General features: G+C 48.2%; 1 protein-coding gene across 1 annotated transcript in view; it reads right to left on the bottom strand.

The window, feature by feature from the left end:
* Prep (prolyl endopeptidase) overlaps positions 1 to 10,774 on the bottom strand; it is a 107,117-nt gene extending 96,343 nt beyond the window's left edge. Inside the window, exons 1-2 of the mRNA XM_050123948.1 lie at positions 10,099 to 10,774; positions 4,706 to 4,780 (exon numbers count right to left, since the gene is read on the bottom strand). Coding sequence (XP_049979905.1) covers positions 4,706 to 4,780; positions 10,099 to 10,143 — 120 coding nt within the window. The 5' untranslated portion in view covers positions 10,144 to 10,774. The remainder of the gene's footprint in view (positions 1 to 4,705; positions 4,781 to 10,098) is intronic.
* Between the last annotated feature and the right edge of the window lie 4,061 nt (positions 10,775 to 14,835).

Below are 14,835 nucleotides of genomic sequence, written 5' to 3'. Positions count from 1 at the left end.
GCCAGCAAGTCTTCATCGATGCCTGTCTGGGGTCTGGGGCAGGTGACAGAGGGGAAAGGAAGCACACCCAGGAACATGGAGAACTGCTTGTGGGCAGGCACAGAGAGACTAGGAAGCACTGACTGACTTATTTATGTATTTATTTTTCACATCACAGGTAAGATCTGAAGGACTGCAAACCTCTCTGAGACTCGAGCATTTCATGCTGAAAACGCCCTTGGTTACCTGATTCTCATATAAACCAACGAGATTTTCCTGTGCACGAAAGAACCCTTCCATTCTAACAGTGAGCAGATCCTCTCCTGGGGCAAGGACACTCACAGACAAAAGCAGGCCAAAGGATGGCAGAGCTTCCTCCAGAGGCCAAGGGACTCGGGACCTGGGAGGGGGAGGGGGAAGGAGAGAGCAGTCACAGGAGCCAGCAAGCAGGGCAAACCAAACATCAATATATATAACTGCTTCCCAGGACACACCTAGAAATCGAAGCTAAAGGAAAGGAACACTGCGCTTTTCAAGACAATGGGAGAGCCTATTTTTTTTTTTAAGTATCTTTTATTTTTTCAGTACTCGCTGAACAGTAACACGAGCATCAGACAACAGGAACAAGCATCAGACAACACGGAAGCCTTTACCCTCAGAAGCAAAGCCTGTTCAGCCGCAACAGTGGTGACTTCAGTTCTCCACTACATAGTGTGGTCTTTCCCTGTGGTCCCATGACTCTCTCATCTTTGAGACATAGCTGATTCGTGCTGGGCCCCAAAACCTGTTAGCATTACAACCTCAGGGTAGGCGCCTGTCTCCTCTTCAGGGCCACCCGCCCGCAGATCAGGAGGGCACGTGGTTGGCAGGTTACATGGGGCCCCCTAGAATCCCAGCCAAGTCTCCCTCCCAGGCTCTGCCTCAGACTGTGCACTGCTATAAAATGGGTAACATTTTAGCATTCAGCAGTGACAACTTGAAAGGTGTCACCCTGTCCCTGTTGGAGAGTTTTCCAAGTTATATGTCCACCAAGTGCCCAGTCAGAGTTAGACAGCCTACATTAAATACTAAATTAAATCACAGACCATTTCAAGACCCAGCACAAAAAAGCTGCAAGCGTTTCTCGCTTCTGACTCGTTTCACTGAAAATGTGACAAGTCGGCTTTTGCTGCTGTTTTGTGCAATCTGTGTAAAAACTCTCCTCTTGCCACCAAGTGTGGCTAACACTCCTCTGGGGAACCGCTGACGACCGACCGCGAGTAGAAAATGCTCCCGCTGCTTTTCTAAGACGCACAGAGGGGCTGAGGATGCAGCTAGGGGGCCCAGCGTCTGCTCAGCAGGCAGGGGACCGGGTTTGGGGGGCTGCGGGGACAATTCAGTTGGTAAAGTACTTGACACATGAGTGTGAGGACCTGAGCTTAGAGCTCCAGCTCCCACATAAAAGGCTGGGTGAGGTGGCATGTCCTGTCATCCCAAATCCCAGGGCTAAGGAGGCAGAGACCACAGGGTCCTTGGGGCCAAACAAGCTAACCAAATCAGTAAATAGTAGGTTCAGTGTGGCCGACGATAGACAGACAGACAGACAGACAGACACACACACACACACACACACACACAGGACAACCCTGTGTCCCATCTCCTATAAGTACCCCACCCAAAGAAAGAAAACACACTCTCCTCGGTTTTCCTTTTAATCTGAAAATAAAAGTTTAACTCATTCCGCTTCAAGTAAGACACTAGACTGCCTCAGAGGCCTCTTTAGAAGGAACAAGGAAGCTGTGCGTGAAGTGGCCAGCAGGCGGAGTAGCCACAGATGCCGTGTGAGCAGAACCATGGAGTGGAGGGTGACAGGCACAGTCACAGACACGTCCCTTCAGCCAGCATCCCCAAGGCTCACACAACCCGACGGTTTATTTATTATTTATTTATTTTACTTATTTTTAGTTTTTTGAGATAGGGCTTCTCTGTCTAGCCCTGGCTGTCCTAGAACTCATTCTGTGGAACAGGCTGACCTTAAACTCACAGGGATCCACCTGTCTCTGTCTCCCGAGTACCGAGATTAAAGATGTGTGCACCGCCACCACCACCTGGCTTCCACTTTTATTTTTATTTTAATCTTTGATAACTACTCTGCTGCTGGAAATACAGCAGAAGGTGACCTTGGCTAGTTACTTAATTCGCACTGAGTAGTTCAATTTCTTTACTATAAAATGTGGGAGCAAAGATCTACTTCAGAGTCCAGGAATCAAATACGCTAGGGTAAGCAAAGCTCTCAGTGAAGTGTCTGACACACAGTAAGCATACAATAAATCTGAACCATGAAAATAATAATGCGTTATTAGCATCCATCAAAGGCGGACCGCATCACTAATTAACAAAATGTCATCTATTAACTGGAAGGTTGGCACCCACTAATAAGTGGCTTATAATCCACAGGGCCAGTCATTAGGAACAGAGGAACACACCAAGTGCGCCTGGCCAGTCTGAGAGCACTACAGTACTTGGACAACCAGCATCAGAGGCTGGAGAAACCCAGGTCAGACCAGACATCTCAGGCAAAGGAGTGTCACTTCACTGGGGGCAGTTTTCTGGACAATGTGCCGGAAACCCTTAGGAGAAATGTTCAAGTCCAGGGTCACTCCTCAACTGTGGGAATTTGGTCTTTCTTGAGGGGAGTTGGGAAACGAATGGTGGATTGTGGACTGGAAAACCTCAAGGTGAAGGAGCGCTGAGTTCAGGAATGCAGAGCAGGAAGAACCATGGTGAACAGAGAAGGTGGCTCCAGTCACATGGGATGGGGAAGCTGGCAAAGCCAAGTGGAGCAAGGCCCTTGGTGGGCTGGAAGAAATGGCGTGAACTCTGGCCAGAGAGATCCCTCCTCTGCCATGTCTCATATGCCCTAGGGGAGCCTACAGCAGTTCTCTCCTTGCTGAAGCAGGGAGAGCCCAATTCCACCAGCTGCTGCTTTCCAGAGAATGTAGGCAGATTTGCAAATCTGAATTCAGTTCACTGAATGGCGTGGTGCCGGGAGCCCATGACACACAGATACAGGATATGGAGACTGGATTGAAAAATGACCTGGGCACCATCTGACTGGCTTTTTCTTTTTAATTAAAAATTGAAAAAAAAAATTTAAGGGGGACATATGTGCTCGAATCCTAAAGACACCCAACTTTGTGAAATGGCGAGTATTTCCCAGCTGGCAGTGGAGGAAGAAGGGGATTTATCTGGCCTGCAGGCTGTACAGACCATGACCACAGGAAGCAGGGGCAGGAAATGCAGCTGAGACCATGCAGGACACTAATTACTGACTTGCTCCCCTACCTTTTTTGTACAGTCCAGGCCCACCTATCTAAGGATGGTACCATCCATGGCAGGCTGAACCCTCCCATCTCAACAGTCAAGAAAAATGCCCCCACAGACTTATCCATGGGCCAATCTGATGCAAGCAATTCCCTAGCTGAGGTCCCCTTTTCCCAGGTAACTAGTGTATGTCAAGTTGGTAGAGACTAACCAGGGCAACGAGCATATTAGAAACAGTACATGTTTGTGTGTTCTCCTTTGCGTTCTCTCTGTGTGTGTTCTGTGTGTTTGTGTGTGTGTATGTGTTTACATATAAAGATGGCTGTTGAGTGCCTATGGAGGCCAGAAGTCTACTGACCCTGTTAGACTGGCTCACCAGCAAAACCCCTGGATCCTGGCAACTCTACCTCCCCAGCTCTGGGATCTCAGGGTACACCCAGCTTTCTATGCATGTGGGTGATCTGAACTCAGGTCCGCAGGCTTGCGTGGCAGACACTTTACTGATGAGCCATTTCCCCAGCCCCATAAAACACGTCCTCAGGGACAACGTGTGTGGCTACACCTCAAAGAGGTTAGGAACTTAAGATGAATCTGAGAGCCAGGTGTGGTGGTTTTATCCCACACCTTTAATCCCAGCACTCTGGAGGCAGACAGGAGGATCCCTAAATTCGAGGCTAGCCTGGTCTACAGACAGAGTTACAGGACTGCCAGGAAGGGATTCACAGAGAAACCCTGCCTCAAAAAAACAAAAGTGATCATAAAGATGAATTTGAGACACAGTCGTACCTCCCAAGGAAACCTAATCACTTAGCATATATAACTGACAAATTCCACAATGCAAAGAAACACTCTCCACCTCACAGCGTTAGAGCAGAACTTCACTAGGGAAACAAGACTTCGGCTGAGCCCTTCAAATGTTTCTCCAAGACAACAACAAAAGAAGTCTTATGTTCTTGGAGTTTTCCCTTGCCCTGACTTTAGCAACACTAACGATATTCTCCTATTCACAATTTAGTTTTTTTCTTCTTTGCTGTGTTAAAGCCAGCACTGATTATCAAAACTACCGCTTGTCTAATGTGCAGGATTTTTATTTCTTTGCCCCACCCCAAGATGTACTAGGCCATTTTTCCTTCGTGCCATGTTTTTCTCTGGTATAACCTTTTCCTTCCATTCCTTCCCATATTTTCACTGCAATACACTGTTGAGCAGCGTCAGGACAAGCCACATTTTCCTTAACATTGATTCTCTCTGAGGACTGCATGTGTTTTCTCCTTTTTTCCCCTCACAAAAAGTTGGGATACCCACAGGTACACACCCTGTCCCAAGGCAGAAACAGAGGAAGACACAGGAAGGGAAAGCTCTAGGAGCTACAGACATCAGGTGAGGGCTGGTCACTAAGGCTGCGATCATGAGCCGAAATTACCTTTGTCTGCTCGCTGTCTGGGTCTTCAAGCCAAGCATAAGGATCACAAATTTTATGTCCATGATAATCCTGTACCTGCAAAAGACAAAATGAGGTCTTGAGTAATCAGTGCCCAAGACCAGTTAAAAATATATATTCTCCATGCGATGGAGAAACGGGGAAGGGCCAGACAATGATACTAATGGGCTCATTGGCAACACGTCTGCCCAAATTACCACATGAACCAAAGTTGGCAGCTTCTCAATGGTGTCAAGCCACTCTTCATGAAAAGAATGTTTTAGCAGGGGAGGAAAGAAAGATGAAAGGTCCGAATAGGAAAGGGCTCCGTCTTTACAACAGGGAACAAAGGCCGGCTGCTGGGCTAAAGAAACTCAAAACTGTGCGGCTGGGGTGAAGCACGGAAGGACACAATGCAGGGTGCACACGAGACGATCACATCTGGAAGGAGTCACCACACACATCCCTCGGCTCTTGGTCACACTCAACTTGGCTAATGAAATCAGCTCCCTCCAACAGGGCATATGATCAGTTTTGCTTTTGGGTCTGAACTACTAAATGCAAGTTTCTAATTCATAGCATGGTTCTGCTTCCCGCTACAGAAGCTGGCCTACACACCATGGGGTGTGCTCAAACCACAGCCTCTTTTGTACTGTTGTGTGATCATTTTTATCACCTATACACGGCACAAATGCCACCACACACACGGCACAAATGCCACCAAACACACACACACACAGTACAAATGCCACCACATGCGCACAGCACAAATGCCACCACACACACACACACACAGTACAAATGCCACCACACAACACAGCACAAATGCCACCACACAACACGGCACAAATGCCACTACACACACACACACACACACACACACAGTACAAATGCCACCACACAACACAGCAGAAATGCCACCACACGCGCACAGCACAAATGCCACCACACACACGGCACAAATGCCACCACAAATGCACAGCACAAATGCCACCATCACTTGGACACCTGAAGAAATGAAACTGCTGCATGTTGTTGGAGCCTTGTGGGAGGGAGCCTCTGGAACTCCTAAGATGCTTCTGATAGCACAAAGTCCAAGGCCTGGCCAACCCCAAGGACCAGAGAAGGGGACTGGAAGACACAGGCTTGCTCCCCATCATCTCCATGTGAGCATGCCTGAAGACACAATCCAACGTAAAATGCATTACATCATCTCTCCACCTCAGGGTCAAGATGAATCCAATTAACTAAAACCTACTACTGTCAGCTTCTCCAGTTTGGTCTGTGGGTGACCCTAACCCTGGGTAAGACTTCTGGCATTGGGTAACCTCTATCACGATGAATCCGTAACTTGTCTCCTTGCTTTATGCCACAGTGCCAGAAGGCCAGGGCTATTCTCCAAGGAAGGCAAACTCTCCTGAAAGGGCACCTGAATGACCTTTCTAGTGCTCCTCCACACTCAGGGTCTCCTGCCCAGAGCCCTGGCTGTCTGCATTTCTCCCTATCTGGAGCCGCCTGCAAGAACTGGAGGATGCACAGAAGAGGCTGGGTGAGCAGGAAGGTCTGGGAAGAGTTGTTATACAACTGACAGACCAGAGCAAGAGACCTAGAAACAGATTAAACCCGCTCCCCAAGGAAGAGTCTGCATAAAACCGACTTTTCACCTTTATCGCTCTCAATTTTGGCTGACCACCACTCAATGAGAGCATTTTAAGATCTTCTCACCTACCAATCTTTCCCACGTGGCACCCTGAGTGGCTATATGATAGGTTGACAGTAAAAACTTTCTCTGTTGTCAACACAGAAATCAGAGTTTGAGAGTCCTCTGAGGGGCTCTGGGCAGCACAGGACTGAGCAGCCCACCTACAGCCCTGCACATTCAGGGGCAGGGCTGTGACCAGCCAGCCAGCCCTCAGTACAGACCAGTCTGAAAATGCCTGTGGGTATACCCCCAAATTAACTTTTCCTAAGAAAGTACAAAAGTTAAGAAATGATAGCAGTTCCACACCTAGGAGAAAGTGTTTATTTATTGAGCATTTATCGACCATTCACGACTTTGCTACGTAAAAAGGGGCAGATTTACTTTAAAAAGTTGTTGCTGGGCGGTACTGGCACACACCTTTAATCCCAGCACTCGGGAGGCAGAGGCAGGTGGATCTCTAGGAGTTGAAGGCCAGCCTGGTCTATAAGAGCTAGTTCAAGGACAGCTGGGACTTCCAGAAAAATCCTGCCTCAGAAAACAAACAAACAAACAAAAAAGAAAACAAACAACAACAACAACAAAAAAAACAGCAAAAAAAGTTGTTGATATTTCCAGGTTACAGATTGCAAGACACAATTCAGAGAAGTTAGTAAGAACTGAGGTCAAATGGTTTACTCTGTACAGACAGGAGACTGTGAGTTCATAATACTCTGATAATACTCTGCAGATTTCTTCCACACTAGTTCAATCAAACCTGGCTGGGAGGTGAGGAAACTAAAGCCAGAGAGAGCTAAAGCAACCAGGGTCTGAGGGCTAACAAGTAGGGTGCAGCCTTTCTGTGGCTACCGCCTAAGCCTGTGGACCTAACATTTCGTTGTGTACTTAGCTACTAAGCCTGATCGATCAGGCGTAGCCCAGAAAGTACGTGGCTGGACCCAGAGCATCACAGGCCAGAGTGCTTCCCAAATCGCCCTCGACATGATGTCAGCACCTGTATCTTCCCAGATCCAACACCACCATCCGATGTTGGTTATCACACAGACATTAACCAAGACAAGAAACTATTCTCCAGGTGGCTCCCACTGCCGAACCCCAGAAGCCACAGTCCACAATGCCCTCTTCATTGTCCCCACCCCTTAATAAGACCATGCACCACAGAGTGATCTCACAGCCACACCCCTTGAACAGAGGTTACATACACCAGTTCATCACGATTTAATTCTGGAAGCCGTCCTCCACCTCCCCAAGGGGCTGTGAGAGCCTGGAGAAGACCCTGCACTGCTAAAGCTGTTCCACACCACACTGGGCTGCTTCTCGATCCAGCTGCCTCTGAGCCTGTCTTTCCACGGGTGGTGTGGGCATGAGGGTCTTCCTGTTGCCCTACAAGTAAAAGCAACTTCATGGCTGTTCAGACTTACACAACTATGGCTCTATTTTAATCTCGGGTTCAAGAATGTCCTTTCTCCCTTAGCCGGTCAACGCTCAGACTCAATTAGGAAATTATTTCCTCCTTCTAATAGAAATTCACCCCACCCTTTTCTGTGTTCTCCTCTCACCCAGCACCCTTCCATGAGGGCTTGTGTGTCCTGTAGCAAGCCTAAATTTCCTGACCTGTTAAATGAGAAACAGTGATGTAGAAGAGTCAACGGCATTACATGAGAAGGGCCACACTTTCACATCTCTGCTCGTGAAGACACAGGTCCACACACGGGCTTCACGCCAGCTACTCATTTACGGGAAACTGATTAGCAGGGCTGAAAATGCTCAAGGGAGAGACAGAACTACAGAAATTTCCAACGTAAGTTTCAGGGACCAACCCCTCTTCCAAAAGCGACAATGGAGCAAATGCATGAAGTCCCACCTGGGAGTTGGTACTAGACTCCTCCTGCAGCAGGAAAACACCTCCCATGTAGGTCATCAGGCCAACACAACAACTCCACGAAAGCCACAGGCTGCACCTGGCTCCTACTCCTTCACCAAGGCCACAGGCTTAGGGGCACCATGAGATCTTTAGTGAGAAGGAACTAGAGTGTATCAAATTCTAAATACCCTCTTTACGGTTCTGTAAAAACCTTTAGAAAACTTCACAAAATCCCTATTTGACCCTTTAGGAATTATTAAACTACAAGATTAGTACAGATTAAAGTAGAGAAGCATTAAGCAAGAACCAACACTATCCTCAACCCATCCCAAGGTTCAAAAAAAACAAAACAAAACAAAAAACCAAAAACCACTAACACTGTATTTAGTAATACCACAAAATGGTAGTGGTTATATATACATATAATTCATATTATTGATATTATATTATATGTGTGTATATGTATATATGTACACACGCACATATATATACACACATCTGAAAACCAAGAGTCAAGATTCTGAGTCAAGACAATTCCCCATCTTCTGTGTGACCCACTGCGGAGCTAGGCTATCTGAATGGTAAGTCTTCCATCCATGAGCAAGTGAAGTCCCATGACAGCAATAACAGTCCATGTAGGAGAAAGGAGACCTGTATGTAACAGCTAAGAGATTTGCCCAGAACAGCATTACAGGTTTTCTGGGAGCTAACCGGTCCCCTTCCTCATCCCACTAGGACCACTTTACTCCTATAGGCAACAGAAGCAGCCTTCCCCTGTAGGAAGAGGGTTTCGGGAATGGTTAAGACAAATTCAATAAGCAAGCAGCTGAACAGGCGAGAAACGTGGTTACCAGATGGTCACTGGTGAGGAAAACATTGCAGCAGATACTTGAAGTTCATTTGAAAACAAGATGGGCCCACATTCAAAGCCTTTACCTCAGTGTGCTTCAGAGTACACTTTCTGGCATAAACCGGATCAAAGTAAACAGAAAAAAAAAAGACAACTGTATTATACAAAAGTATTTCTACTATGAGTCTATTTTAAGTAACCTGACAAATTGGCCTGTGAGTGCAGGAATCACAGCCATAATATTTGTTGGACTTAATCCACCTCTTCAATGCCAAATTTTTATACACAGGCACACACACACACACGTGTGTGTTTGCCCAGAATTGTGAATTTCACTGTGTCTGAAGTTCACCTGCAGCTTAGGTAAACAGTTATTCTTGGGGCAAAACTTACTCTGCCAAAGGCCTTCCCTGACCTAACTTCCTTTCTTAAGCAAACTTGGATGGTCTCAGCACACTGTAGCCTAGCCCCTGCTCCTTCCCCACCACTCTGTCTCCTCACTTGCACCCCAGCAACCAACGCCCAACACCCGACTCCGGGCTGGGCAGCCTTAAACCGGAATGAATGAGCTTCAACTCTAAGGACTTGCAAATTCCAAGTTCTCAAAGTTTGCTTTTGTTTTAAAATCTTACATCATTTCCCAACCGAGCACACCAGCATCCACTTTCTCCTACCACCATATTTAAGCCAGAAGGCTTACCCTCCTAGAGACACAGGGGTACATTCTGTGTCCCCAGGAGCACCAGGCGCCCATGCCTGCCGGTCTGTCCTAGGGGCCGGGCGACGCTGACCACAGGCTCGCTCGGGCACGTGGGCCGAGGCCACCCGCAGGGTCCCGCGCTGGGAGGAGCCCCGCGACCCCAGCCGGCTCGGCAAACAAAGGCCGGGAAGCCGGTGCGGGGTGCTGGGACGCGGGGCTGCGGGAGCCGAGCTGCGGGCGGCGCGGGCCCGGAGGCGCGGTGCGGGGCGAGCGGGGTACTCACGGAGGTCTCGTCCCGGTACACGTCGGGGTACTGGAAGGACAGCATGGCCGGGGCCGGGCGCGGGCTGCGGGCGCTGCGGGCGAGGCTGGGCGCGGACTGCGGCGGAGGGCGGCGGGCGAGAGAGAGAGCGGGCAGGCGGGCAGCTGGCGGCCGGCGCGCACGGGCGGACTCGGCGGCGGGGCTGTACGCCAAGCAGGAAGACGCTGTCGGCGAGCCCGGGAGCCCCTCCCCGGCGGGCGGGCCCAAGCGGCGGCAAGAGGGAGAGGTGTCACCGCGCGGGCGCCTGAGCGGGCGCACAGCTCCCTCTGCAGGCTCGCCGGCCGCGCCCGCGCCCGCGCCCGCGCCGCCAGGGTGCACGGAGGAGCACGCCCACGCCAGCGCGCCACGCCGCCCGGCGACCGGCCTCCCGCAGCCGCGCCCCTCGCCTTGCCTCTCTCCGCGCCGGCAAGGGAAACTTTGCCTCTTCCCCGGCCCTGGCCTCCTTTCCCTCGCCTGCCACTCTGGACTTGGAGGACGGAACGCTTCAAGGTGAAGGCAGCACACCTCCCTCCACCCCAGCCCTTGATGGGCACGGGGAGCCCGGCCTCCAGGCTGCGGAGGTCCTTTAGGGGTGTTATCAGGACGACGGATGTGCCGGTGTTGGAGATTCACTGACGGACAGGGAACGAGGTGGGAGGGCTGCTGGTTATCTTGGGTCCTCTGCTCTCCCTGCCTGGCTCCTCCCTTCTGACCCGGATTTTGTATTCTGAGCACCAATGTTCCTGTGCTGGAAATAGGCAAAATACCAGCCTGACCCATGAAAATTGAATAACTGCACTTCTTTACCCCTGGGCTAACGATGGTTTGTGTTCGGGCCTCGATTTGTAGACTATCCAGAAGAGGCCTTTTAGCCCCAGTCCTCATAGTATTGCGTGTGCCCAGTGTGTCCCCGCCTTCTTACCAGTCCTAGGGAGGAACGGGCCATCAGAAAAAGCCTGCCTTGTGGGAGACCTGGCTCTGGTGATTTCAACAGTCAAGACTCACTCTGTAGGCTAGCACTCCTGAACCCAGCCGGCAGGGACTGCCAGGCAGTCCAGCTCCTGCCTTCTGTGAGTGCTTCTAAAAGATTATCCCAAGGACACTCGACCCAGACAACAAGGAGTTGTTACCTCATTAAACATTGAAATGAAAACTGTTATTGTCCCAGTTTTACTGTTGAGATAAACTGGGCCTTTCTTTTCTTCAGAGTTTCACAAACAGTAGGGTGTAAGAGAGAGAACCAGGATTCGGTCTTGTGCTAACATTCATTTCTAACCCTCTGATGCCTTGCCCTCAGAAGGCAAAGAGAGATGCTGCCTGTAGTTTGCAAGGGCACCCCTTAGCAGGAGAAGCTTGACTTTGACCACTCATAGCCCCGGAACTGCAGTAGCAGCCCTATGTTTTTGGTCCCTGTTGCTGTGATGAAACACTGACCAAAACCAATGCGGGGAGGAAACGGTTTATTTCTGCTTAAAGGTTACAAGCTGACTCACTTGGCAACCTACCTTTGTGAGCCCAAGCCTACCTGCTCAGGGATGGTACTTCCCAAGGAGGGCTCCTACATCTAATAGCAGTAAGAAAATGCCCCACAGACGTGCCTACTGGCCAATCTGATAGAAACAATTCTTCCGTTGTTCCTCCTTTCCAGGTGTGGCAGGCTGCTAAGATTAGCTGTCACAATACCCAAGGAAGAATGGAGCCTCAGATATCTCTCACTTTCTTTCCTTTTAGCCAATGGAGTGCCCAGCTCCTTGGGCCTTGAAAATGTGCACTCCCTGATTGCACGCCCTTTATGGTTTCCAAGCTCTAGATCTGGGTTGTCCCTTTTAACCCTGTGGCACAGTCCGTTCAACAGAAGCAGAAAAGAAATCTCAGCTACTTAAATACGAAGCCCCCCCAAGGTTTACATTCTTCAGTTGGTCCTACAGTTCACCAGAACCATTCTAGAAATGGAGGTGCTGTCTCCAGAATGAACACCAGAGTTCCTCCACTACCATGAAGCATGGTAGAGACGCAGGGTACCTCCAGGGCAGCCTTTGGCAGCCTCTTAATAACATCACCTCAAACGTTGTCCCTTAGAGGCTGGCTAGTGATCAATACCATCCCACACTGCTCGTCAAAGTGTTCCTCCCACCAAAGCATTGTAGTCTGTGAAAGAGGGTGGGGGTGGGGAGGGCACCAAAATCCAGCCCACCACTTGCCGTACACCAACAGGCCCTGGATATGTTCACCCAGAACAGGGAGTATCTGTGTTCTTGCAGGCCTGTCCTTGTCAAAAGACATTTTTCTGATTTGCACAGTTCTGCTCTTTAGTATCCCTCAGAAATGATGCTGCATTCGGCATCCCTTAGGAATGATGCTGGAGATCCTGTTTTGGATGATGTACACTTCCATTTGACCCCAGTTTCCAGGCAGGAAGTTAACCACATCACTGTCATGCAGTCCTTTTGGCTGCCTTCCTGTGAAGTTATGTGTAAGGTATTTCCAAGTGTGGCTGTTATTGAAAATTCACATGCATTTTTGTGTACCTAACTCTGCAAGTTATTAGGAGTTTGACATGGTCCTAGAAAGAGTGAGGTCCTCTTTCAGGCCAAATCACTAACAGCCTCCTTACTTTCTTTTAGAGTCAATATTGTCATATAAAGAACTGGAAAATTTTGGACCCAGTGATTTCATAAAATTAAGAATATTTCTAAGTGAGAGCTACTCTGTGAGTGAACTTGCAAAATGTAGGAATGTAGTGACATTTCATTTGTAATTTAGTAAATAAAGCTTGCCTGAAGATCAGAGTTTACAATAGCCCCACTGGTCAGCCTTCCAGACCAGGCAGTGGTGACACACACCTTTAATCCCAGTAGCACTAATTTGCCCTAGAAACCAGGTGGTGTATGCCTTTAATCCCAGTGGCACACACCTTTATTCCCAGCCCTGGAGAGGCATATAAAACGGGAGGAGACAGCTCTCAGAATCTGAGATTCTTGGAGGCAGGATTGCCATCTCAGACTAAGAGGTAAGAGCCAGTTTTGATCTTCAGGTTGAATTTCTGTCTCTGGGTTTTTATTAATTGGACTACATAGGATCTTCACAAGTGACTCTGAATTAGTGAAATTTCCCTGAGGAGTGCTGCCCATATGTCATGAACAGATGGAGTGATCATCGATCCAGTGAAAGGATTTTCATAGTTTTCTCTGTTTCAAACCCTTCCTGGACACAGACGCGAAGTGAAGGCCTGTCACCCATGCTGAATCCCTAGGCTGACCATTCCATGCACTGTAACGCTCTGGTGAAGTCTCAGTTGTCTTTGAAGGCTATGGGCAATATGTGGATATGTAGGTCTACACCTCATTCTGCCCCCGCTGAATTAAACACTGAGGGAGAGCACAGGGTTGAATTCAATCCAGACGACAAAGTGGGCAGAGGAAGCCGACCGTAGAACTTTACGGCATTTCTGATGAGGTTCCAAAGTTACACGTGTTTGTGACTGGAAGAGAAGAGTCTTTTCCGTGTTGTTATAGGAGAGAATTCAGGTATGATTCCACGTGTAAAATGAACCTTGCTTATTGATAGAGAACAATTATATCATCTAGTCATCTGCTGTTTTAAATTAAGAGCTGAGAACTTAAAACAATGAAAACTACCAGTTCAAAATTACTGGCTACAAAGTTAGATCTGTAGGAGAATAAGGAAGATCATGAGAAGAAAGAAAATAAGATAATGAAGCTAAAAAAATAAAAAAACCAACACTGGTTTCCTAATGCCAAGAAAGATTAACAGAAACACACACGTGGACATACACATGCATGTACACGCACGGGCGCGCACACACACCCACACGTTCACACACAGAGAGATCATATAAAAACATGCAGAAAACTCAAAGCTAGGCACGCTTTACTAAATGGTTCCCTTGTATGCACTCATGAACCATCACCCTGCAAAGAATGATTGCATCAGAATTGCCTGTCACAAAAGACCATCTTTGAAGGAAAGCATCCAAACACTTTTAGGAAAACCTAACTTAGAGTTCTGTGATTCAATCAACACAATGTAACTCAATCAACTAAGCAAGGGACTCTGCTGGCTGGGGATTTGTTATCATTCAACAATGTTTTCACACCTTCGGCCTCTGTATTGAAGCTCTAGCCTGTAAATTACATTAGCCTTTTTTTTTTCAGGTTCTATCAAAGGAAGGAAATAGATTAGAGGAGTGAATAAAGAAAGACACTTCTTTCTTTCAGTTTGGTTTGCCGAGGGCAGGAAGCTGCAGCTCACTGTTCTCTGGTGCTGCAGTGGTTCTGGTAGGTCAGTAAGGTGGGGTGGGAACATCCCAGGAGCACCTGCGGCTACCTGAGCAGTTTCAAAGGGATGGAAAGTTGCCAGGCTCTTGTGGAATCAGTGAGAGTGTGGACTTTGGTTTTCTTACATCCTAGCCACAGTAATAAGTGTGATAAAAAGTAATAAACAGTAATTCTGGCTGCTTAAAATATCTAACGTAGTTCCTGCTTGTCTTCCTTGACACCCTCCACCATGAATATAAGCGATAGAAAATGACAAAAATTATATTTAGGCTGTCTGTGGATTTTATATATTTGAAAAATAAAGCACAGAACATGAATGGCTAGATAGTAAATGTTTCAAGAGAGGAACAAAACAAAATTACCCCCCCACAGTAAGTCGCAAGGAATTAATAACAAAAACGACCAACTAAATTTGGAAATA

Source organism: Alexandromys fortis, unplaced genomic scaffold (assembly GCF_014885135.2).
Source record: "Alexandromys fortis isolate MF-2015 unplaced genomic scaffold, M_Fortis_MF-2015_v1.1 scaffold_211, whole genome shotgun sequence".
Taxonomy (NCBI): domain Eukaryota; kingdom Metazoa; phylum Chordata; class Mammalia; order Rodentia; family Cricetidae; genus Alexandromys; species Alexandromys fortis.
Note: the sequence above shows the minus strand (reverse complement) of the source record. Positions and strands in the feature narration are given on the sequence as shown.